The sequence below is a fragment of the Lepidochelys olivacea genome (assembly GCF_965140295.1).
Source record: "Lepidochelys olivacea isolate rLepOli2 genome assembly, chromosome: 1".
In the NCBI taxonomy this organism is placed as follows: domain Eukaryota; kingdom Metazoa; phylum Chordata; order Testudines; family Cheloniidae; genus Lepidochelys; species Lepidochelys olivacea.
In genome coordinates, this window is record NC_140411.1 from 153,595,051 (window position 1) to 153,622,380 (window position 27,330).

General features: G+C 42.0%; 1 protein-coding gene across 2 annotated transcripts in view; it reads left to right on the top strand.

Annotated features, from left to right (window-relative positions):
* Positions 1–27,330, top strand: part of SYTL5 (synaptotagmin like 5) — a 188,126-nt gene that overhangs the window by 146,515 nt on the left and 14,281 nt on the right. Inside the window, exons 8-14 of one of the 2 annotated variants that reach the window (XM_084617869.1) lie at positions 1,833–1,965; positions 3,907–4,013; positions 9,721–9,813; positions 14,320–14,385; positions 15,213–15,391; positions 19,210–19,312; positions 21,202–21,363. In XM_084617869.1, the coding sequence (XP_084473995.1) occupies positions 1,833–1,965; positions 3,907–4,013; positions 9,721–9,813; positions 14,320–14,385; positions 15,213–15,391; positions 19,210–19,312; positions 21,202–21,363 (843 nt within the window). The remainder of the gene's footprint in view (positions 1–1,832; positions 1,966–3,906; positions 4,014–9,720; positions 9,814–14,319; positions 14,386–15,212; positions 15,392–19,209; positions 19,313–21,201; positions 21,364–27,330) is intronic. The other variant, XM_084617870.1, reaches the window with a different exon arrangement.

The following is a 27,330-nucleotide window of genomic DNA, read 5'->3' on the forward strand; positions in this document are numbered from 1 at the left end:
CTGCCTTTCCTGAATACAGAGCTGCCAAAGGCAGGCATAGAGAGGTTCAGCTGCAAGTGCTAACCATATCTGAGCTGCAGAAATGAGACTGAATAGTCAGTCTGATTCCTAATAAGCAGTATTGCCATTAGCCTGATTCTGGCATGCAGGAGGGAAAGCTTTTAATTGTTAGTGACTTGCCACTTCATTTTGTACAGGTGTGATGCTTAGTAAAGTCCGGGACATTGTAAAGGCAGGAACCTTTCTTAGGTATGCTTTCTTCCCAGTGGCTTCCATGATAGATTGCTAGAGGTGGGACATTGCAATATGTCTACAGATACTGATATCATGACCAGCTTCCTTCATGTTGCCTATGGTTCTCTAGTAGTTCTTGTAGTTACTACATATGCACCAAAGGTTTCTTTTTTTTTTAATTACGATGTAGTCTTCCCCTCCCCCCCTTCGCCCCACGTAACAGGATGTATTTCTTGGCTAGAACAATTGCTAGTCTTTTTTGTTAGGGATATTTAACAATGAAAACCCACAAATTCATATGATCCAGCATATGCTATCAAACCTATGATGTTGTTTATATCCAGTAGCATCCACAATATGCTAGGTACTACCCAAATACAAAAGAAAGCACAGTCTGTGTTCCAAGGACTTTACACTCTAAAATTTCAAAACAGACAGATTGTGGGTAGGATAAGTTTGTTTACCTTTGTGTTAAAAACTTTACATTATCGGCAGGTAGCCAACCACTACATCACCAGCTGACTACCTTAATATTTTGTTGTTCCCCCTTTTCCTACCGACTGTCTATATTCTGAGAGTAAAAGCTATTCGGAGCAAGGATTCTGCCTTCTTTTGTGTCTCTGCCAGTACCTTGCACAATAATTGGTAATAACATGTGTTTGATTATAATATTCTTATTTCTGTACATTAGATGCCTGTATGTTTTTCAGCTGCTCTCTGCACCTTCTTCCATGCTGTCCTTTATGCACAGAATGCCTTCCTTGAATTCATCATTAAGGGCTCTACCATTTCTTCTCCTTCAGATCTGGGGGGAGGGATAGCTCAGTGGTTTGAGCATTGGCCTGGTAAACCCAGGGTTGTGAGTTCAATCCTTGCAGGGGGCCATTTAGGAATCTGGGGCAAAAATTGGGGATTGGTCCTGCTTTGAGCAGGGGGTTGGACGAGATGACCTCCTGAGGTCCCTTCCAACCCTGATATTCTATGATTCTCCTTATGAACCACCTGTACCATGACAGTAAATTTATATTGGCTTGGCTCAGGGGCAAATAAGTAAATTGGCACTTACTTTGTCTATGGCCTTGTCTATGCACAAAAGTTGTATAACCGCTCTAGTGTGGATGCAGTTATAGCTGTAGCTATTTACGTATAGGAACTGCACGGGTATTAAAATACTTTTCTACTAGTATGACTGTGCCGCTATAGTTATGTCAGATGAGTCACACTCCTGACTAACAAAGCTGTATTTGTATAAAAACTGTGTAGATCGGGTATATTTATAATTTTGAAAAATGGCAAATGTATATATTTGATTGTATTCCTTGCCTCCCTCCACCCTTCCTGCCCCACTTGTCCCCTTAAAGTGAAAGCTGAGGTTGTATGCAGGGATTGCATTGTCATTTCCCTTTGTATTATGTCGAGCACAATGGGGCCCCAATGCTGATTAATTATAATACAAATATTTAATAAGTGATCGTGTACCCATAGTGTTCTTTTGGGTTATGGGAATTAGACTGTAATGGTGCTGCCTCAGACTGACCATAAATAAGCTTGCTCGTATATGACTCGATGCTTATGGAATATATATTATTCTTATTCAGCAGGACCCTGGTTTAAAAAATGGCCCTTTTGTGCCTGCAAGTGAAAGTGTACCTGAAGATTTAGTGAAGAAACACCGTAGGAATGCATCTGGAACACCTTCAATAGCAGTTTCTAGGGCATCTCTAGCATCAGGTAAGTGTTCATTAGTAGTCCTAATTCTTTCTAAAAAAGAAAAGGAGTACTTGTGGCACCTTAGAGACTAACCAATTTATTTGAGCATGCGTTTTCGTGAGCTACAGCTCACTTCATCAGATGCATACTATGGAAACTGCAGAAGACATTATATATACACAGAGACCATGAAACAATACCTCCTCCCACCCCACTCTCCTGCTGGTAATAGCTTATCTAAAGTGATCATCAAGTTGGGCCATTTCCAGCACAAATCCAGGTTTTCTCACCCCCCCACACACACACACAAACTCACTCTCCTGCTGGCAATAGCTCATCCAAACTGACCACTGGTCACTTTGGATGAGCTATTACCAGCAGGAGAGTGAGTTTGTGCGTGTATGGGGGTGGGGGGGTGAAATGGCTTTTTGCTTGTCTTATATTGACCAACGCTCATTGTCTCTGTCTCAAGAGCCAGGAAGACTTCCTGGGCTGCAGATTCTGTCCTTCATTGTCATCGTTAAGTGGTCTTCTCTCCTGCTTTTTACCTTGATGGCTTTGTTTACCTTATATGTAAACGTAGTTGCCTGTGATCAAGCAGGTCAGACAAATAAATACACATTCCTTTCTAAGTTCCCTGAAAGCTGCGCGGCCGTGCAAGAGCCTACTTAGTGCTGTGCAGGTGCTCAGGGAACCCGCCTGGGGACCTGCCGCAGCTGGGGCACCCCTCCCCTGGCCTGAACCCAGCCGCAGCCTGGACCTGCCATGGCTGGGGTGCCCTGATTTGCCGCAGCCCGGGTGCCCCTCCCCCAGCCCGGCCCCAGCCTGGACCTGCCCGGGCAGGGGCACCTATCCTGGAGCCTCAGCCCCAGAGCTGCCAGCCAGGGTGCTGCTGCAGGGAGACCGAGTTGGTGGGAGTCCTCTCTCCCTGATGTAGCCCCATAGCACCCTCCTGCACACCAAACCCCACATCCCTGGCCCCACCCCAGAGCCTGCACCCCAATCCTCTGTCCCAGCCCTGAGCCGCCTCCCACACTCCGAACCCCTCAGCCCCACCCCCCACCACATGAATTTGGTTATGTGCACCAATATTAAGGTGTCACACATCACCTCCAAAAAATTAGAGGAAACACTGATTTCTTTGTCTAGGAAAAAACCCATTTTACCTCCTTTGTCTGTTTACAGACTCCAAAACACAATAACAGAGAGTATCCATACTTTCACATACAGTTGTGTTACCTACATTTCCCAGTGTCATTAATGACCAGCATGTTCTTAATTTTCAAATGATATATTACAAAACATGTCTTAAATGAATATCATGACAACAGTGTGGTGGGCCAATGAGTGTGTCAGGCCTGTAGTGAGTTACTGCAAAAGGTAATGCCAGGGTACCAGTTTATTACATCATGGGCAAAATTATGATGATGGATATACTCCACGGGCCTGTTGGTATGAGGAGCTTCCAGGGTCACCGTATCATCATTCACTCAACATTGAAACTTCGGACTCTGGGTTTTTTTTTTTCTTATTTGCTGAGGTGAAGGGTTGCAGGAGTCATTGTGAACGTGTAGATTCATCCAGAGCTCCTGCTGCCTATGTCCCTGATATCATAATGACCCAAGCAGGTGGCCCTGCATGAGAAGGCCAAAGGCTGAATGGCGTGTGACCCATAGGGGACAGACCCATATAGCCCATAATAGTACTGAGGGAAGGGAGGTATCGAAAAAGTTGAATATTATGGTAAAAATTATTTTTCCATCATTCAGCTGAAGGTGCTCAGATACCACAATTGGGTGCCATGGCACAAATACCTTGATGGAGATTATTTTGATTTGATTTAAAAAAAAATCATTTTGGTGTTGTAGCAACAACTACTAAAAGGTGACAATATGAAAAGAACAGTGTTTGTTGTATAAATTGTATATTAATGAACACCTTCCTTTCCCCTTTGTTTTCCAGATCTCAGCAGATCTGAGATAGATTTGAGTGGGTCTTTCTCAGAAGAAAACAAGGATGCTGTAAGCTTAAGAAGTAAATCTGTACCTGATGCTTTAGACCAGGACCTGGTGAGTTAGAAGTGACACTAAAGCTCACAGGGTGGAAAAATTGTCACTCTAGCTTCTGAAGTCGGCATAATCTTTAAACTCCTAGTTCTGCACGAGAGTGAACTCAGACTTGTATAAATTCAAGCCTGCATCTAGCTTATGCTGCAATCATTGCAGAATGTAAAGCACCGCACACTACAATAGTATTAAAAATTGGAGTAGAAGACTCTTGGGCTTATGGAGACAAATGTGTTTGGGAATCAGTTTGTCAAGAAGGTGCCTCAATTGTGTGGAATTTTGTGGACCGTTAACAAATGATATCCTTGGGCAACATTACCTTCCAAACACGATGTGTATGGATTGATTCCAAGTAATAGCTATACAGTAGTTAAGGCTCTTTGTAGTTATGGTAGATACAATAGCTATTCATCTGGGAATTTTTTAGTTTGTAAGTGGATGGAGTCTCATCTTAGAATACCGTTCATGTAGTGCATTGAACACTTCAGATCTTCACCAACTCTTGCCTCATTGGATTTTTTATTTTTTTTTATTCGGAGTTATACTCAGTATCAAAGCTCTTCAGCTTTGTCCCTCTCTGCTTGTCTGTTCTAGTCTTGCAACACGTCACCCTCCCGGTCTCTGCTCCCCAGTGATGCCAGTCACCTCCTACTATTTTGCAGTTTCTCACAAACATCTCCATGCCCACTTCCATGTTTTCCCCTTGCACACAGACTGATCCATAAACCATTTCCCTCTCCTCCTCAAAATATATCCAAGTCCCACCTGGGCCTCAGTGCCTATAAGAAATCAACTAGTTAATGATGTGTGATGCACAGATGGGGTTATTTGGCTCTTGTTTTATGTATTTATAACTATTTTTTAAGTTTTCAACTGGATATCTGTATATAAAAATTGTATGTATTTGACTTGTACTCCTCTCCCCCCCACACCCTTCATATGGCACTTGTCTTCTTGGATTGTAAGCTCTGCAGAGCCAGGATCATGTCTGTGTGTGTATGTACAGCACCTAGTACAATGGGCCCCCCCATCCTGATTAGGCCTCACAGGCACTACTGTGTTATAAGTAATAACCCAGGCAGTCATGTTCTGTCACCTGTAGCTACACACAGACATACATGCTGGTATCAAGGGGTAGTTGGGCCTAACCTACCAGAGAGGAAGGATGGTCCAGTGGTTAGGGTGTTGGCTTGGGACTGTGGGCAAGTCACTTAGTCTCCCAGCTGTACAGTGGGGATGCCAGCACTTTCCTGCTTCACAGGCGTGGTGTGAGAATAAATTCATTCGAGTTTGGGAGGTGTTCAAATACCCTAGTGATAGGGGGTATATAAGTACCTAAGATAGACAAAAACACTCACCTTGGAAGCCCTTGTCCCAAAGAGACTGGGGATGCAGTAATCTTGTGCTCATGGGGTTAAGGTTGTGGCCTTCACAGTGTTTTAGGTTCCCTGAAAGTGGTGTGGGAGATGAGAGGCATCTCAGGGGTAGTGTGCAAAATGAAGAATCAAATCCTGGAGGCTGAAAAGGTTGTATCTCCCTTATGCCTGGCCAGCTGGTGGTGGTAGCTGGACTTTGAAGTATCTGTTCCTGGATAGTTGGAGCTGCTGTTGGTGTGGGGGATGTCCTGCATGGATGCGAGAAGCAGATTGCCTGGATGAACTGGGCTGAAAGAGTGAGAGAGGGCACTTGCCTCCCTTGCTCGCAGTCAGCTATTGGTGATTTTGGTAGGACACAGTCTTCCTTTTTCAGGGAGATGGACTGGATAACTGATAGGTCTTTTCTTTCTCTGAGTCTATGATGCTTCTTGGTTGCAATTTCCAAATAGACTTTAGAAGCTGAATACTGTGAAATACATTTATCAAGGAGTACTGGGGGGGGGGGGGAGGTTAATTGTGGTGTCTGCTTCAAAGTTGAGAGAACTCTCTAGTTGTGTGTGTTTGGGTTACTGAAAAAAATACTTCTGTCAGAACAGGGAAAAGCAGGGAATTAAAACAAGCAATTTCAAAAGTGTATCAGAGCAAACTAAATTAGTTTTTAAAGGTCTATTAAGAAACACCTATTCAGCCACTTTATAGTAATACAAAGCACTGCTCACCACTTTCTCAGCCATTTTAGTAGAAGGAATTGGATTGGGTATATTTTTATAACCCTGATAGAGACAATGAAGATTACTTAGTCTCTTACCACTTCTAACTTTAATAAGCAACAGTAACCAATTATGTGGCTGTGCTTCTCTAGCACCCTTGAGAAACATCGCTGCTGTCATGTAAAATGAACTGTGGCTCTGCTGGCAAAAGAGAGAGTCTGAGGCGAAATGTTAGCTTTCCAAGCAATCTCTTGGTTTCAAGAATGTGCTCACAGTCTGTACAAGTTGAATTACAGATTTTAATGGTTAGATTTTCATACTTCCTTTGGCAAGGAGGACGAGATGGCCAAAATGTATAGCGTGGCTGTCTGAAATTAGATATCCAAAGCCATATTTAGGCACCCAAGTTTGAAAATGTTGATCCAAGTTTCATACACCACATTTATTTGCTGGGCAATCAAAAACTATTATTTTTTCATTAAACTATAAATGTATTCTGTATAACTTTGAGGGAGAAAATAGTCCTGACTGTGTCTCTATATTTGCTCCTTCAAAATATCAGGGTAGCTCCACTGAAGTCAGTGGGGAGAGGGAAAGTCAAGGGAGCTACCCTGATTTATACCTGTGAAGGACTTGACCCTCTATGGGTATGTCTACACCACCATTGGCAGTGAGCCTTGTAGACATACTCACACTAGCTTGGCTTGAGCTAGCATGCTAAAAATAGCAGTGTGAAATTAACAACATGGGTGGTAGGCTCAGGCTCTCAAGCCCACCCAATGCCATTGATCTGAGATTGGGTAGCTAGTTCAGGCCTCTGCCAGTGCTACCATATCTGCATGGCTAGTTTTAGCATGCTTGAGCCAAGCTAGCTTAATCTTGTCTATCTGGGAGGCTCACTACCAGCTGCAATCAGACATACTCTTTCTCTGAAATTGAGTTGCCATGCAATAACTGGGAATCCATTGACAAATGTTAACAATTCTAACCCAAAATGTTTCCCTACATGCCCAGTTGCCACTCTGTTCTCCTGGCCTGCATAAAAAGCTGTGAGACCGAGCTTGGAGGAGATAAGGGTCCGTTTGGTTTGGGAGAAGGACAACAGTATTTTAGATCGGCATGTAGGGTGGGATTCTCAAAGCCCTAAGGGGAATTTGGATGCTGTCTTCCAATTTTCAAAACCTCTGCCTAAGAGATGTGGGTGGTCAGTTCCCATTAAAGCTAATGGCAGCAACTTTGAAAATGTCAGTGATAACCTTTATGTAACCCTTCTGCCAGGTGGAGCCAGCAGCAGCCAGGGCTGGGTTCAATATCCAGGGGTTTGAGCCCCCACCCAGTAACCTGGGAAAATTACACACCACCCCTGGGTGTCTCTGAGAGGCAATACTTCCCCACTCACAAGCACAGAATCTGAGTATAGATAAGAAACTTTTCATGAAAGGAGGGAAGTCATCTGACATTGATTAGGGAAAATGCCACAATCAGGATTCATAAACCTAAAACTGTGAGCAGGACACCCACCCCAGAGTGCATGGGGCAGTGTCTTCTGCCTTATGTTCTTAGGTTCTACAACCAAGAGTTCCTTTTCTGTGCCCCTCTCTGCTCCCTCGCCATACCCCACTCACAGTGATTGTCCTGGGTCAGTGAGGACCCAGAGTTCAGAGGTGCATCTGTGTGAATTCACCTCCCATCCAGGGAAGAAGGCACCTTGCTTGCTCCACCATCTGAGTACTTCTGCACTGCTGGCCGCCCAGCCAGCTGCTTGTTTTCGCTAGCCAGTCACCTTCTGTCACCTGCCTCTCTGCTATGACCTCTGCAGGTCAGTCTCTAAGAGCTGGGTAGAAGCTCAAGTGATTTTTCAGCTCTTAGGCTTGACAGAAGCTGTCAAGCTGTCCCTACAAGTGATTGTAAGCTTTGAACACTTAAAATACCAAAGGCTCCTAATGGAGCCTATTTAGCTCTATCTTTGAACAGTGGGGAGGAACAGGTTAAACCAGACCGGGGACGCTTCAGGAGAGTCCACACCTCCTGGAAGGGATACCTGTCCCCACCTCTCTTACTTTTACAGGGGTCTGGCATTTGAGCCCCTGGCTTAACGATGTCCTTTCAGTTGAGGGTGACCCCCTCATTTGGGACAGGTTAAGCATAGTTTTGCTCTCCTTTATTCATACAATCAAGACAACAAAATTGATAACATTTCATTACCTCTGCATTCAGTGCTAAAGTGATTTGTAACCTAACACCAGCCAAAGTTGATCACTTTGAGCAACACCACTCTATCTGCTGGATATTTAGGCAGAGTAGGTGTGTTCATGTAAACACAGTTTGCTCCTGAAGTCTCTCCCCATCCCAACTGGCTGTCAGGGGAGAACTCATTCAGATTCTGCTTACATCTATAATGCTTGTTAAAACCCATGAAGTCTCCACATGACTCATAATAGAATGGTAACTTTCTGTTTGGGTTTTTTTCAAAAGCTAACATTCCTGTTAATCATCTGCTTTCAAGTTTCAGTTAATAGTTTTAGTTTATAATTACCTAAGGTGTGCCTAAGGTGTAAGAATTAGGTAATTTACTAAAATGCAAATTCTATCTATCTATCTATCTATCTATCTATCTATCTATCTATCTATCTATCTATCTATCTATCTATCTATCTATCTATCTATCTATCTATCTATCTATGAAAATATCATTTCTTTGTTAAAATTTTATAATGCTGAAGAAAAAAGAACTATGAATATAATCTTCTTGAAAATTTCCAGAATGACTTTTCTGGAAACCACATTTTTCTGTTTATTCAGCTGCTATGTTCAGCACAGACAGTGGTAGGACACGTTTCTTTCAATGTCCACAACCATGACTTGGAGCACTCAAAATACCAGTCAAAAAGTAGTTTTTATATATTTTTTTTATATTTAATCAGTCCTTTGTCTGTCTGCTACGATTGCCAACAAGGATGCAAATTAATATTACTAGTGGTGCGGCTTAGTTGTTATGTAAACATGTCCATTAGAAACTGGACTGAGATCAAAAACTCAGCTCACTGAATAGCTAGTTAATGGTAGGAATAACTTGTGGTCACTATGGATTTGGGCTGAATTTAGTTGATGACTTAAAGGTTGAAGCCTCCATAACCCATAACTGGTATCCAAAGCCATCCAGTTCACATATTTATTTTCTTAAGATTGAAAAACACCTACTCCGTCCCTCCCTTGTTTACCAACCTAAATACGTGTGTGAAGATGCCTAGCAGAATAGGGTAATTCAGGTGTGCTACTGAGAATGTAGGGTGCTTGGAAATCGACTTCGTAATGCAGTGCCCCACCATGTAAGGTAAAAATCCATTTCCTACTCTGGGGACATAGAAGCCTGGAGGTTTTACGGTTTTCAAACAGCTGAAAGGTGAACCAGAAGCGCCCTTTGTTCCTGGTATACTGATTGTGACTGTGTAAAATTGTTGAAAGTGTGAATCAAAAGTCTCTCGAGACTTGAGTTTGGGAGATGTGTTGACACAATCTTTCTTAAACAGAAAAATATGGAATAGAACCCAAGGAAGGAGTCAGATATACAGTTGACAGTAATATGCAGTAATTGAATGACTTTCTTTCTTTCTTTGCGGTTAGGATTACCTGGACGAGATAGAGGAAGACCCTGATGACATAGTGACCTCTCATTATCTAAAACATTGCAGACATTTGGCAAGTGGATTATCAACAGTAAGGTCTCCATTGGAAAACATCTAGAATTCCCTCATTCTTTCTCACTAAGCAGTTTCTTGCTGAAGTAGATGTGGGCTAATGACACAGAACACACACTGAGCATTCAATTTCATTCAGTAGATATTTTTTGTATTGATTCATATCCAGACCTCCTTTCCTACTGCTGTTTAGTAGCAACTTTGACTTCTTGGTGATTTTTCTGTTTGTTGTGATTTTAGTATCCCTATCTGTAAAGCTAAAATGCCATTCTCTGCCATCAGTACTGAAGCAGAGATCCATTGTTGTTTATAGTGTAGCTGTCCTCCCTGCACACTGATGACTTGGGACCTGATCTCCGGAGATGCTGAGCACCTTGTCCAAAGTGCTGAGTGCCCTCACCTTGAAATGATCTCAAAAGAAGGTGTGGACGGGGCACTCAGTATCAGGCTCTTAACCGTCTTATTAACCGTCATTAATTGTAACTGTGATCTGTTTGGCAGATGCTGTATGTGAACAGTGAGAAATTTCAACACGAAAAAAAATGAGAGTAGGAAACCTGAAACATCTGGCCAATCTAGATGCTCTGTCAAAATGAGCAAATCTAGAATAGCTGGTACTGATATGAGGAGATAATGTGGCTTTAAAATAAAATCCTCTGTCACTTGTAATGACCGTCCCATTATCAGAAGGACGTGTGATTTCCATCCACTATGCCTGACTTCTGGCCACAGTCAGACAAGCCTATTCAGAAGTTAAAACATTTTTCACAAGACACCAAGGATAGCAAATGTCTGTATTTATTTAAATTGTGCCAAACAGCGGAAAGGCAAATGCTCAGTCTTGATTCTTTTTTAATAGTTTTGGTGAAGTGTAGCAATGGAAATTCCCTAAGTTCTGAGGAATTGGGAAGGGGATAGAGGCACAATTTATCCTTTTGATAGAAAAGATTTTTATTGATAGTTGAGGGATAGCGGGCTTGTCTGGGGGCGACGGGGGAAGAGAGTAAACAATAGCCATTGCTCACGGGCTCCTGGCTATGGTTGCCAACCCTCCAGAATTTCCCTGGAGTCTCCAGGAATTAAAGATTAATGTCATGTGATGAAACCTCCAGGAATACTTCCAACAAAAACTGGCAACCCTAGCTCCTGGTAAATGATGATGTGAGATACAGGCCTGTACCTGGAGAGATTAAAAATAGGGATTTATAGTGTGCAACAAGCTCAGTTTTTCAGAGTTAGCCTAGAGAAATGATTGATTTGAAGCTTCTTCATTTCATTGAAAGAGGATCCCACCCTGTTCTGTCTTTCCTGCCTTCTCATTGCAGTCTTTGGTGGGGTTGTGAATGGTTGGGCTCACTCTGAAAAAACTGAACATTTTTTAAGCTCCCTGCAACATACAAGTGCTTTCATTTTATGCATTTGCATCATGTGTCAGTAGCTTCATAACCCATATGGAGTTGGTACTAATGGTGACCCCAACTCCCCACATATATTCCATTCTCTATGCAACACAATCCCAGTGTGGCTCATAGGTTTCAAGACATTTCATATGCATAGAGTAAGATATTTGGGGATCAGCTTTGCTGAAAGCATTTCTGCTTTCCATGAAAACTACTGTATATTTCTGCAACAGCTTTTCATTCCCAGGATGCTTCACAAACTATAGACAGTGAACCAGATCCTTAGCCCTAAGAAGGCTGCTTTGTGCTATTCTAGGAGTGTAAAGCAGCCTTAGGTTTGTTTGAAGTGGCTAGCTGTGGATCCCCTTAAAGCAGAGGAATCCCAGATGGGATAGAGTTGGTGTAACCAGCACTACATAGTCAATTTATACTCCTTGAGATAGGAGTCATGCTGAGGGGAAGGGGCCTGAGTGGTGCACACTGCAGGAAACCATAAATTAGAGCCATCCTTAGGCTGTTTTAAGTCATTCCTGGGATTTGACTAACTGACTCCCCAGCTGTTCCAGGGATAGGGGGATTGCATACAGCCATCCTTGCCCACCCTCCCTTAGGTCCTGTGCCAGAATAGCTCTGTGGGACCCAAGATTGCAGCAAATATACACAGTGCCAATGGAATGCAGCAGTCTCTGGGTTGGAGGGTGGTAGCAAGGTGAACTAGTGATCAGGACATTTGATATAAAGGAAAGGGAAATTTTGGGCCATGACACTAGGAAATGAATTCTATTTTGTGGCATGTGGTATTGTATTTTTAATGCCTCACACAAAGCAGATGGAATTCCAGTAAAGGTCACCTCCAAAAGACTTGCGTTCAATTGTCAGCATGGAATTCAGCTTGTTGCTTTGGAAGGAGAAAGAGCTGGGTCAAACCCTTTATTCCAGGGTCTCAAGGAATTCAAGGAATCAGAGTTAAAAGAGACTTGGGCATGTCAGGCCAAATCAACCCTAGTAAGCAACTGTAACTCAATCAAAATCAGCTGAATTACACCCACTTAACCAAATTTGAATTTGACTCGTTGCCAACACATCTATAAAACCTATAGCTTGCCAGTCTATAGGTTTTATAGATGAATTCCTTTCCTTGGTCTGAACTCTGAGACTGGAGTTCTGGAGTTGCAGGTGCTCAATACTTCCCTTGGTAACGGCCCTTAGGTGGTAACTTTATTTAATGAGCATTTTCCATGGTACTTTCAGCAGTAGGTTTTGTCTTCCTATATAGATTCCTTTTGACCTTTCTCCTAATCTAAATGCAGCTTTCCTGCTGCAGTAGAACTGAGATGATCTCATGCCTCAGTGCTCCTTTCCTCTTCACATTCCCCCCAGCATGCTTATTAAAGTCACTGCATGCTATGTTAATGGAAAAGCTTCTATCAGCAAGCAGCTTTTCTTCCCCCCTAGAGTGGAACAGTTTTACTGGTCTATTTTGACCTACTCTGAATGTATGTTGTTGCTAATATTCCCCATCTCGAATACTCACATTTTTCTGATTTTATTTAGTTTGTTCTATGCATCTCATCCTTCAGCATTGTACAAATGCTGCGAGTAATTTGCTTGTTGCTGAGTTTTAGCCTTTGATAGTGAAACTAATGACTTTGTACTGTGGCACAAAATAATTCTATAAATGTCAAATGAACCCTAATTTTATAGAAATCTGAGTAAGGAGATTACAGTGTAGATAATTAGAGTGCCCTGAAAATCAAAACCACAGTACTTGGGCTAAAAGAAAAGAGAGGTTATTTTTCCTGGGTTCCACCACTGGACACAACAACTTGTCACGATCATTGCATCGGTCTAATTCCTTGTTCCAGTGTCTTATATTTTACCAGTAAGATATAAAATGCTAGGATGATTAATACAGGCCTCAGATGTTGAGTAAAAGGAAGCTCTGCACTCTGATGCTCTTAGTGGTATTTGAGACATACAGTCATTACATAAGTAAGTTTTCATTAAACAGCCACATTTATCATATTTAACATGACTCCCAGTGTAAATCCCACAAAACAAAAGGCTTTTATTGTAAGAAGTGAAATATTTCAGTTGTTATAAAATGTTTTCTAAATTAGTCTTTGTTATTTTATTAAAGCAATTATTAGAAATGTAGGGATTTTCTGATGGAATTCTGGGCTCCACTGGAAAGAAACATTTCCTGGTGGTTTGGTTTTAAATTTGAGATATCAAGAATAAGCACACCAGTCCCTACTTTCCTTCCTTTGCTGCAGGACCTTAGCAAGAGGTTTGGAGGATACAACCAGTAATGTCAGAAGAGGTTATAGCTTAAGCTGTGGCTCATACATTCTCCCTTCGCTGGTTCGAAGAGGAGCTTGTGACCAAGTTATAAACTCCTGTGACCTCACTGGTGAGATCCTTCAGACATCTTGCCAAGGTCTTTCAGCAACAAGAGGAAAACGGGCCCCTGATGTTCTTAATACTTCAGTTTAAAAAAAAAAAAACCCAAAAGCATTTTTTTCACAAAATTTGGAGGCCAATTTTAAAGGAACAATAAAGGGTAAAACCAGAAAAAAAGTTTTTTGTTTTACACGTACCCTTAAAAACTCCCCAGAATTAACCTCTCAACCTACAAGTGTTCAGACAAGCTTGCTTTAATCACAATTCTAGTTTCTTATGCAGGCCCCAGTGCTGCAAACACTTGCATGCATGCTTAAATTTTCACACAAGACGCTCATTTCAATTGGAATAGTCACATAGAGAGTTAACTAGTGTTTGCAGGATTTTTGGCCAAAATGAAAATCCCAGTCTGTTGAGTCGGTGTTCACATTTAATTTGTTTGGTGCTACCTTAGTACAGCAGATTCTGTCTTCGTTTGTCACTAACCTGTATTCCTGCAGATAAGCAGGTGACACTTTTTCACTCATTATACAATTATACAATTCATTATTGGAGGGGGATTTAGGTATGGCTTGGTGCCTCACTGCTGTAAGTACTGTATCACTGTGGTTTAACACCACACTACCCACCTAGTCTGTAGAACTTGTCATTTCTTTTCTGAATTCTTCCTGCAGCTATCTAATGCTATTTTCTTTTGACCTTTGCATTTGTCTTCCTGCAAGAACTTTCCTGAAGGCTCTGACAGGAAATGCTCCTACTTAAATGTACCTGAAGCAGATGGTGATACTGTGAGTTCTCTTGCTTCCTGTCAACTGCTTTTCTGATATTCTGCTTTTCTGATGTTCCCTCTTATTCCTTCTTTGTGCTGAGAACTCTTTCGGGGGTTTACCCAGGCTTTTTACATACAACAATTCTAAAACACCAAAAGTTAGATATGTTTTTGATTAATATTATTTAAAAGCCAGCAAAAAAATGTACACCAGAGTTTTAAAATGCCTTGGGTTTCTGCAATGTACAAACTGTCCTAATTTTTGTCTTACAAAGATTTAATTCTTTTCCAGTAGTTATATTAGGGACAATTTTAAAAATTGTGAGACCTGCTTATGCTCTTAGAAATGCCCATGATGAGGTGACATTGCTTTATTAGGATACTGTATATGTTTTTGTGTCATTTCCATGATGGGGTTTCATATAATTTCCTCTGAAGCACCTGGTACTGACCACTGTCTGAGACAGCATGCTGACCTAGAGGGACCATTGGTTTGCCCCAGTATGGCAATTCTCTATTCCTGGGACTTGCTATGTGATCGTAGACAATTTACTTAACCCTCTGTGTTACTCAGTGGCCCCACTGGGAAATGGTGATCGTACTAACTTTACCCCCTTTATAAATCATTTTGAGTTCAACATATGAAGAAACACTGTGTAGGCATTTGAGATATTGTGATACCTTTCTATATCAAGTAAGTGGTAATTCTGTACGTCCTTTGATATCCTAGTTTTAATAGCAGGTTCAGCAGAACAGTAATTGCAGGGCTCTCATTGTTTGAAAAAACTGGTTCTGGAAAGAGAATGATTGAGCTTCCAAGTTGTCTTCTTTTGGTCTTTATTTCAGACTAGCATTAACAGCATGATGAGTGTTTATAGTGAAACTGGGGACTATGGCAATGTGAAGGTCAGTGGGGAAATACTTCTCCACCTCAGCTACAGCTACAAAACGGGTGCCCTCAACATCCTGGTAAAAAACTGCAGAAACCTGGCCATAGCAGATGAAAAGAAGCAAAGAACAGATCCGTAAGCATAGAGAATTTCCTTCTTACCCTTTCCTAGAAGTGCTCTCAGTCTTACTGCACAGTTTGAATCTCTAGACTGCATGTGAGAACATATTGTAGCCCTACACTATGTGGACTGGTAACGAGATATGAAGCCTTTCACCTCTGTTTCCCAAGTGATCAGAAGCCATAACACTCTGACTGCTTTGAGTCTCATGTGAAATGAGTTGGTGTTTTCAGTGTGTTTCCTAATGGGGGAGAGTTCATATGATTAACAGCCATTATTGCACTTGGAAATAATTGACATGCTTTTATTGGTAATTTGGGCAGAAGGGCCAGGGATCTGAATGGATACAGAGACTGAACTAATTTCTTACTGCTAGAGTCAAGGTTGAATGGGAAGGTTTGCTCTGTCTTTGTTAGAAGACTTTATCCGCCAGAGGTGTTAGGGTGGTACCTTTATAGAACTCTAAATTCCCTTAATTTAAAATAGCCATTTCCTAGTAATAAAAACATAGCCAGAAAAAGCAACCTATAGAGTAGAAAGAAATTGCATTCTTCATCCTTCACTCCAAATATACCTCTTTCTAAAATCAAATATAAATCCTAAATTCCACTTTATTCGTTGCTCCTTTATTTATAATTAAAATAAATAGATACTGCACCACTACCGGAAAATAGTGTAATTGGGCCCGCTCTGCAAACACAGCCTTACTGGTCTCCACAGTAGGGGAAAGTTCAGCCCCTATGCGATGACAACAGAAAATAATCACTCCTGGATTAATTGTAATTTGCCTTTTTGGCCAATAGCATCTTCTTAGTGTGACCAGGATTCATCACTGAATTTGGTCTGCTGGTTGTAACATTAGCTTCCCTGGCCCGGGGCAAGTACTGACGGGAGGTGTGGCATGAATGCTGATCCATGCCCCCAGGCCAATAGCATGACAGTGTACAAACTAACTAGTGTTAATTGTATGGTCCAATGAAAAGTCCCTATTAATGTCAGTCTTACCACAAAATAATGTTCCATAACTATCCTTAAATAGAACAAGAGCAAAGAGAATAATTGGCTATTATGTTGTTCATTTTTAATAGTTTCTGCAAATATTTGTCCTAAATGAACTAGGTAATTTATTTGAATGACTTTGCTTCTTTTTTCTAAAAGAAAAGGAGTACTTGTGGCACCTTAGAGACTAACCAATTTATTTGAGCATGAGCTTTCGTGAGCTACAGCTCACTTCATCGGATGCATACCGTGGAAACTGCAGTAGACATTATATACACACAGAGACCATGAAACAATACCCCCTCCCACCCCACTGTCCTGATGGTAATAGCTTATCTAAAGTGATCATCAAGTTGGGCCATTTCCAGCACAAATCCAGGTTTTCTCACCCTCTGCCCCCCCCCCCCCCCACAAACTCACTCTCCTGCTGGTAATAGCTTATCAAAAGTGACCACTCTCCCTACAATGTGCATGATAATCAAGGTGGGCCATTTCCAGCACAAATCCAGGTTTTCTCACCCCCCCACCCCCATACACACACAAACTCAATCTCCTGCTGGTAATAGCTTCGAGACACCACTGACTTCCTGAGGAAACTTCAATCCATCGGCGATCTTCCTGATAACACCATCCTGGCCACTATGGATGTAGAAGCCGTCTACACCAACATTCCACACAAAGATGGACTACAAGCCATCAAGAACACTATCCCCGATAATGTCACGGCTAACCTGGTGGCTGAACTTTATGACTTTGTCCTTACCCATAACTATTTTACATTTGGGGACAATGTATACCTTCAGATCAGCGGGACTGCTATGGGTACCCGCATGGCCCCACAGTATGCCAACATTTTTATGGCTGATTTAGAACAACGCTTCCTCAGCTCTCGTCCCCTAAAGCCCCTACTCTACTTGCGCTATATTGATGACATCTTCATCATCTGGACCCATGGAAAAGAAGCCCTTGAGGAATTCCACCATGATTTCAACAATTTCCATCCCACCATCAACCTCAGCCTGGTCCAGTCCACACAAGAGATCCACTTCCTGGACACTACAGTGTTAATAAACAATGGTCACATAAACACCGCCCTATACCGGAAACCTACTGACTGCTATTCCTACCTACATGCCTCCAGCTTTCACCCTGACCACACCACATGATCCATTGTCTACAGCCAAGCTCTACGATACAGCCGCATTTGCTCCAACCCCTCAGACAGAGACAAACACCTACAAGATCTTCATCTTCATCTTCATCGGATGAAGTGAGCTGTAGCTCACGAAAGCTCATGCTCAAATAAATTGGTTAGTCTCTAAGGTGCCACAAGTACTCCTTTTCTTATTGTAGGGAGAGTGGTCACTTTGGATAAGCTATTACCAGCAGGAGATTGAGTTTGTGTGTGTGGTTTTTGGAGGGGGGTGAGGGGATGAGAGAACCTGGATTTGTGCAGGAAATGGCCTACCTTGATTATCATACACATTGTGAAGAGAGTGGTCACTTTGGATGGGCTATTACCAGCAGGAGAGTGAGTTTGTGGGGGGGGCGGGGACGGAGGGTGAGAAAACCTGGATTTGTGCTGGAAATGGCCCAACTTGATGATCACTTTAGATAAGCTATTACCAGCAGGACAGTGGGGTGGGAGGGGGTATTGTTTCATGGTCTCTGTGTGTATTTAATGTTTACTGCAGTTTCCATGGTATGCATCCGATGAAGTGAGCTGTAGCTCACGAAAGCTCATGCTCAAATAAATTGGTTAGTCTCTAAGGTGCCACAAGTACTCCTTTTCTTTTTGCAAAGACAGACTAACACGGCTGTTACTCCGAAACCTTCTTTTTTCCGAATATCCATCGACAGATCATGACTTTCTCAAATCTGCTATTCAAAGTTACTTGACAAAACTTTACCTAAGTTTGTTTACTCTGATTTGCTATTTGAGTATGCTGCTTAGTTGTGATTGCTCACATAAACCACACAGTATTGTTTATTTTACTTGACTGGAGGACTGTCACAATCGGTTTGCAGCTATCAATGCTCTATTAAAATTCAATCTTTGCCACCAATATTTGAGAATGCAAACTTAAAATGTAGGGCTTTTTCCCAAATATTCATGCTAGTAAAACTCATTTGCATGAAAGTTTGTAGAAAGTGAACACAAAAAGAGATGATCATGACCAAAGCAAATTCATTTTAGATTTCAACTGGAAATTACCAAATTTAATATCTGATTGCCTAAACAATGCAATGAGTGGTCAGTCTTTTTTGTTTCTTCCCCCCGCCCCCACACGTGTCTTTTTATGTCTTATTTCTTTAGTAATTGTGTGTACATCTACCCAGGTTTATGGTAAACTATATGATAGTATATAAATAAAAAGTCTAAAATATTTGAGAATTTTTTTATGTATTAATTGATCTCTATTAATAACAATTTCTAAAAATCTCTAACTCTATAAATATGTGAAGGTAGGCCAAAGGGTGAGTTTGTGTGTAATTTCAAGTTTTGCCTATTAGCAAATATGGTCAATCAAAAATGTAAAAACTGCAACACAGGAAATTGCTAATAAAGTTATACGTATTTCTCAGGACTGTCAAATTACTTAAACTTTGCTCTTGTGATTATCTTGATGCCGTCAGAATCCTTTGTGCATTTGTGTGTTTGTAGACATGTAGCTCACTTTTGCCTGTTGACTGTATTCTCTCTAATATTTATGCACGGATTATTCTGCAAAAATTGATTTCCTGACTAACACTCCTGGTGTAATTTTGCTAGGTGGCCCTCTCAGACTTGGTTGTTTTTATTCTCTGTTAATAATTTACTACTTAATCTGCAGCTATGTCAAAGCATACCTCCTGCCAGACAAATCTCGCCAAAGTAAACGCAAGACCAAAATCAAAAGCAACACCACCAATCCAGAGTTTAATGAAACACTAAAGGTGAGAACACTGCCATGCCTGTAATCCATGCTGATCTTTGCCATTAAATTAATTTGTTTTTTATTTCATTTATTTATACCATAAGCCAAACACTGGGAAATTGATTTTAAACCTGGGAAATGGTGCTAAAAATGGAAATATTTGAGTTAAAATATCTAGCTGTCATAGTGATTGTAGCTTTTGACTTCTCAGTATTGAGGGAGAGTTTTTATTTTGTTTTCCTTTCCAGTTACAACATAACTTTTGATAATCAACTATTGTATTTTTACTTTCGGGGATCTGTTTCAGAATCATTGAAATCCTCTTTGTGACGGGTTGGACCCCCACTTCGGGGTGCCACCGGATGTGCTGGGTCCCACTTCCAAAGTCTTATTGTACTGGGAAGTACTTCCAAGTCTTATTGTTCTTCCTAATGGCCCATTGAGGCTGATTACCTACTGTCTGGTGGGTGTTCCCCCAAATACACACAGTTGTAATTGTTACATAGTCAATATTCCTAACTTCAGATACAGAAATGATACATGCATGCAAATTGGATAAACACATTCAGTAGATCATAACTTCTTCAATGACACCTCACACGACCCATCTTCCATAAAACATCTTAGTTATGCCATATTCATATCATAACGATATTTCTATGCAGAGTATGGGGTGTAACGTCACACCCTGTACAGTGAGTTTAGAACCAAATGATGGGAGTTTCTAAAGTAGCTAAATTACCTCACAAGTCCCATTGAAAGTAAATGGGATTTATACTCCGAAGTCCTTCAGATACTTTTGAAAATCCCACCCCAAATACTTAAACAGGGGTTTTTTTTCCTATGGCGGCTAATAAAAATTTGCTCAAATAAGTTTCCTGTTATAGGGGCTAATTTAACTTCTGTGGCCAGTGTAGTTTGCGTAATCTGGCTATAAAATCATTTCACAAACTACAGTATATACACCTGATCTGGCCAGATTGTTTACCAAGGGGGGACCTGTTTTATAGCATCATTTGCTAAATGGTTTATAGTATAGCTGGGTCTGGTCTGCAGTGGGGAAAAGTGAGTTAGTATCCATCTAGCAAAGATCACATTTAACACTGTTCTCTAGGACAATCCTAACATGGCTTCCAAACTTTGTGTAGATGGGACCTAACACTCTTATGAAATATTATATATGTTCTGATAAAGGCTTGTGGGTAAGAGCTAAATAGTTAGATTCAATAGCAGAAGAACTGTTTGTCCTAACTGTTCCCATTACTATAATTTAAAAACTGTCTTAGAATCAATTCTTTTGGCCTTTTCAGGCCTTCAAGGCAAAGTCTCATCATTCTAATTGGGTAACTGCTGGCCTCTTACAATCTGCTAGTTAATATATATTTTAATTGTTAGCACTTGTAACCATTTGGGCTTTTGAAAAACTGTGGCGATACTTTACTGAGAAGAGGGGACACTTTAGAAAGTTCATTACGCTGCTGCCAACTTTTTTTTTATAAAGGCTCTTTGCTGTAGAATAGACTTTTATCTTAATTGTTCTATTTAATTACCGTGGAAGCCACGGTGTAGGAATTAAATAAAGGTTATTTTAAGAAGTTCCTTTTGTAGTAAAAACTATCTGGTAAAGAAATAATACAGACAAGTGACAACAACAACAAAAATAATGTAAACAGATAAATGCAGACTGTACGGTGAACAGTTATCCTTTATAGATCTCTCTTGAATAATAGCCTTCTGCAATTGTATTGATTTTCACTTGTAAGGAAAACAAATGTCTCTTCTGTGCTTCATTTGTCAGCTACCATGTACTTTATGAAGATAAGGTTGTATGTTTTTTATATAATGTCATTATGGAACTGGACTTGACTCTCATTAAATAGATCCTCCACTCTGTTTGTCTTTCAATAGTATGTCATCAGCCATACACAGCTAGAGACTAGGACCCTCCAACTTTCTGTTTGGCACTATGACAGATTTGGGCACAACAGCTTTCTTGGGGAGGTGGAAATTCCTTTGGACTCCTGGAATTTTGAAAATCAGACAGATGAATGGTTTGTGCTCCAACCCAAGGTGAGGCTCTCCAGTTTTAGTGGAATAACAGTAAAGCAAGATCAATTAAGTTTTGTTTTTGTTTTTTCCAACTGAAGTGTGGCTGTAAAATGATATATTTCTAATAAACTACTTCTGGGATGGACCTGTGAAAGGAATAACACTTCTAACAAAGCAACACATACTGTCTATGTCAGTATATATGAATGCCTATTCAAAACCAAACCTATTAAAAGAATAAACATACACATGCATCCAATAATAGACACAATCAAAAGGGACCTGTTAAAGAAATAGCACATGAAACAATGGATCTTTCTCAATCACCTGCTAAAGGAATAGACCTTTCTTCATGCATCAGTTTTAAGCATTTAACAATTTTCTGTGGTAGTGAGGTTCGGCATTGCTCTTTTATTCATATTGAATAAAAAGGTAGGTATAGCATCATGCTATTTGGTACACAAAACAGTAACTCTATGGAATATGGCATCTAGAGCATGCTTAACTAATGGGCTATGTCTTCTGGCACTTATGGGATCCCTCACTGGAGAGGGCGAAAGTGTTTGTTTTTGGAATTGGAACAACTTTAAAGAGCTGTTTATAAACGTGAAGATTATATGCTTCTAAATTGCTTGCTGTTATACCAGGCAGAATCCTAGAGCCCTGTGCAGACACCTGCTTTATATCTACAGCTATAAAACGGATCTCCAAGGAGCTGCAGGGCTCTGTCGGGAATGGTAGTGGCGAAAGTAGCCGCACGCCAGGCCACCACTCACAGGACCCAGCGCCCTGTGCGGGCAGCTTCTCTGGCATGGCTGTACCACTGGACCAGGCTCAGTGGCTTGAACACTCCTGGGCAAGCTGCTGCAGCATGAAACAGTCTCACTCAGATCTGTCAGATACATGATGTGATTTACAATTGTTACACTTGAGCAAGGGAGCTAAAGTAAGGGAGCATCTTAATCTTCTAGGCTCCCCTTCGCAACAAAGAAGGGAGCAAAAGCTCATTAAGCGTGCAGAGATCAGGCTGGGGGATGGTGGTTTTGAGTAGAGCTGTGTGAGTAACCAATTTTTTGGTTCAGCCACCAAATCAAATTAAAAAAAAATAAAAATCGTTTCAGATTGGCCTGAAACAACTTTTTTTTCAGATTTTTTCAAGTTGAAAAATTTAGTATTGGGCTGAACAGAACATTTTGTTTGACCCAAAACAAAATCTTTTGTTTTGATTTTGGGAGGTTAAATGGTTTTTAATATTTTTTTAAATAAAATTGAGGGAAATTGTGAAACAAAACAAAAAGTCACAAAGTTTCAACATTCCCCCCCCCAAACCGGTTTTCCTTGACTGAAATGATTCACAGAAATCGACCCCAATTTGCAAATTGTTTTTAGTCAATCTGAATCTGCATTTTTTACTGAAAAAAGTAGTTGCACAGAAAACTTTGCCCAGCTCTAGTTCTGAGCTGTTCCCCGCTCCATTTACATGCTAGCAGCCCCTGCGCTCCTGCAAAACGTGAGCAATTGTTGGTGGAGGAAGGCTATTGGGCGTGCAGAGATAAGGAGAAGGGCCTCTGTGGAGAATGCTCCCTTCAGAAAATAAAGAACAAAATGCTACTAAATCAAGTGTGAGGTAATGCTGAGAGATCTAAAAGAAGCAGTTCTGGCAGCTCCAGGTGACTCGACTGCATAGATCTTGATACTGATAGGGCTGGTGCAGGAAGTGGCCATGCCACGTTGCCATCTCACATGTGAGAATCGGTCCCTTCTTTTTACACACTTTCCACTTGCAAAAGCAGAGGGGAAGGACATTCCTTATCACTCAAGTTTGCAAATGGGATGACTGGGTTCTGTGTCTTGTCCTGCGTCATAACCCCCAAAGGGCATGGTCTGCCCAGATGGGGCACGCCTTGTTCTCCAGATGGCTAGTGCTCATTCTTCTTCGAGTAGTGTCACTGTAGGGGCTGCACTGTAGGTGTTCCTTGTGTTCCTGCGCCGCTGATGGGAGAAATTCAGTAGCAGTGCCCATTAGGCCCGCACATGCGCTGTCTCTCCTCGTGCTTCGCCATGAGGCTAACCAGTGCACCCAGGCTAACTCTCCTCAGTTCCTTCTCAACCGCCCCTGGCTAGAGATGGAGCTATTTGCAGTCCATTTGCGATCATTATCTTCATTGACCTCTCTATAGTTAGTCTCCCTAATCTTAGTTGTAGTTTTCTTCTTCTTCTTTTACTTTTCGTGAACAAAAAAAAACCCCAATAACAAAAAAAGACTTTATTTTTTCCCCTCCCTTTTTTCATCAGGACCCCTTCCCCCAACAGGATATGCCCAGTTCACTGGGCTTCAAGAAGTGCCTCTCCTGCAAAGAGGCCACCCCCATGGCAGACGAGCACTCCCAGTGCATACTCTGCCTCGGGGAAGGCCACGTTCCATAGAAGTGTGGTCTCTGCCAGCAACTCAGACTCAGGTCTTGAAAGGGCAAGGAATTAAGACAGAAGATTATCTTCATGGAGGCAGCCCTCCAACCCTCCCCAGACCCGCGCTGAGAGTCATCTGGCAGACGTGAGTCTTCCCCACAGCTCTCAACATCCAAGGACTGTGGGTTGAAGAAATCAGCTGCAGACCCCTCTCGTAAGTCATCAAAAAAGAGAGTGTGAAGTCCCAGAGTGAGCCCTGAACTAGCCATAAGAGATCCTTGGCACACTCGGTACCCTTGGTACCATAGGCACCGAGACAATCCCAGCCTGGAACCCATGGCTCACAAAAATTTGTAGCGACAGGTGCCATTGATGTACCTAATGACCCGATGTCAATGGTACTGAAGGCCAAAGATAGGAGCCAGCACTCCACTAAAAAGATGCTGATAGTATGCACTGTACCACCGGCACCATCATCATTATTAGTTAAATTGGAAAAGATGGGGATCAATATGAAAATTGAAAGATGGATAAGGAATTGTTTAACAGGGAGACTACAGCGCGTCCTACTGAAAGGTGAACTGTCAGGCTGGAGGGAAGTTACCAGTGGAGTTCCTCAGGGATCAGTTTTGCGACCAATCTCATTTAATCTTTTTTTTACTGACCTCGGCACAAAAAGTGGGAGTGTGCAAATAAAGTTTGCAGATGATACAAAGCTGGGAGGTATTGCCAATTTAGAGAGAGACCGGGATATCATACAGGAAGATATAGATGACCTTGTAAACTGGAATAATACTAATAGGATGAAATTTAATAGTGAGAAGTGTAAGGTTATGCATTTAGGGATTAATAACAAGAATTTTAGTTATAAGCTGGGGACGCATCAATTAGAAGTAACGGAGAAGAAGAAGGACCTTGGAGTATTGGTTGATCATAGGATGACTATGAGCCGCCAATGTGATATGGCCGTGAAAAAAGCTAATGAGGTCTTGGGATGCATCAGACAAGGTATTTCCAGTAGAGATAAGGAGGTTTTAGTACCGTTATACAAGGCACTGGTGAGACCTCACCTGGAATACTGTGTGCAGTTCTGGTCTCCCATGTTTAAGAAGGATGAATTCAAACTGGAACAGGTACAGAGAAGGGCTACTAGGATGATCCGAGGAATGGAAAACCTGTCTTATGAAAGGACACTTAAGGAGCTTGGCTTGTTTAGCCTAACCAAAAGAAGGTTGAGGGGAGATATGATTGCTCTCTCTAAATATATCAGAGGGATAAATACCAGAGAGGGAGAGGAATTATTTAAGCTCAGTACCAATGTGGACACCAGAACAAATGGATATAAACTGGTCATTGGGAAGTTTAGACTTGAAATTAGATGAAGGTTTCTAACCATCAGAGGAGTGAAGTTTTGGAATAGCCTTCCAAGGGAAGCAGTGGGGACAAAAGACCTATCTGCCTTTAAGATTAAACTCAATAAGTTTATGGAGGAGATGGTATAATGGGATAACATGATTTTGGTAATTAATTGATCTTTAAATATTCATGGTAAATAGACCCAATGGCCTGTGATGGGATGTTAGATGGGGTGGGATCTGAGTTACTACAGAGAATTCTTTCCTGGGTATCTGGCTGGTGAATCTTGCCCATATGCTCAGGGTTTAGCTGATTGCCATATTTGGGGTCGGGAAGGAATTTTCCTCCAGGGCAGATTGGAAGAGGCCCTGGAGGTTTTTCGCCTTCCTCTGTAGCATGGGGCACGGGTCACTTGCTGGAGGATTCTCTGCTCCTTGAAGTCTTTAAACCATGATTTGAGGACTTCAATAGCTCGGACATAGGTGAGAGGTTTTTCGCAGGAGTGGGTGGGTGAGATTATGTGGCCTGCGTTGTGCAGGAGGTCAGACTAGATGATCATAATGGTCTCTTCTGACCTTAATATCTATGAATCAAGGCCCCATCCAACACTGGAGGGATTGGTGCAGGCAAGATCTCCAACCCCCTTGGTATCTCTGATGGCACCGAGTTGGCTCGCACCACCAGAATTCTGGCACTTGAGGGACCTCCAATGTATCCAAGTATCCAACATACAAGCATCTCCTCTTCTCAGCACCAGTGCCTCAGCATCAAGTCTTTAAGCAAAGGAATCTTCTCTGCTGCCCTGCCACACACCTCTGCTCTCTAGTGCAGACTCTGACAGCGAGCCAGAGGAGACTGCTTACCATTACTCCTTTCATGATCCCTATGCTGCCCACTACCAAGAGGCCCCCCGGAGCATACCCTCAGACAGTCCCACCACCGCCATGGTACGGCCAACCCTGGGCACCATAGCCACTCTCCATACCACCACCCCAGTGGCCATAGTGGGATCCCTGGGCTGCATATTGCCCTCATGCCTCTCAGGTGTATAGCCTTCTCTGTGAATCGATGAGATGTTCTCACTCAGCCACAGCATTTAGAACCTCCAGAGGAGATTGTGGAGGAACAGGAGGGCGGCACTGAGGAAGAGAGAACTCCGAGGCCCAATATATCCTCTTACTCCCCAGATGAGGCTGTCATGCCTCCATCATCGTCCTTGGCTGATGGCTTTTGGCTTTTCCGGGACGTGGCAAAGGGGGTGGCAGATACAATGCAGAGCCCCTTGGAGGAAGTCTAGGACATCCATAATCAGCTCCTTGATGTACTACATTCCTGCTCATCCTCTAAAATAGCCCTCACTGTTAACAAAGCTCTCCTGAAACCTGCTAAAACCATTTGCAGACACCAGCATCCGTGGCGCCCACTTGCAAGAGCCAAACAAAATATTATGTACAGGCAAAGGAGACAGAATGCCTCTTCTCCCACCCTCCCACCAATTCCATCATCATTGACATTGTGAACTCTCGGGGCTGTCAACACCAAATGAAGTCCACTCCCTATGACAGGGATTGGAAGCGTTTGGACGTCTTTGGGAGGAAAGCTTATTCTTTGACCATGCTATGGTTTCAAATCGGCAATTACCAAATCTGGATGGTGAAATATGACTACGGCAATTATTTGAAACTAAGCAACTTTATTGATCAGCTTCCTGAGTCACAATGTGACAAGTTCAAAGCTGTCATCCAGGAGGGTCAGCTAGACAGTGCTACAGTCTGCCCTTAGTGCAGCTGACACACTATCCCGGTCCATCTCCAGTGGTAGATAGGCATCCTGCGTCATTGTTACACCTTTCAGGCTTCCCCAAAGAGGTGCAGTCAACCACTGAAGACCTTTCCCTTGAAGGCACAAACCTCTCTGTGGACAAGATGGACACTTCTCTTCATATCCTGAAAGTGTCTAGGGCACTCATTGGGTATCTATATGCCTGGACAAATTTGGAAATTTAGTCTGCAGCCCCAACACAAACCACACACCTCCCAGTACCAAATTCAGTGCTATTACAAATCACAGAGGAAAAAAATCTAAGTTCCCTAGTCATCCTCCATGTGGCCCATAGTCTTCCAAGCACCAATTTTGTCGTGTTGGTCAAAGCGTTGACAGACCATTCCCCCCCAACCACAACAGCTGACTGCTGCTTCCCACCCATTCAGCAACCATCTTGCA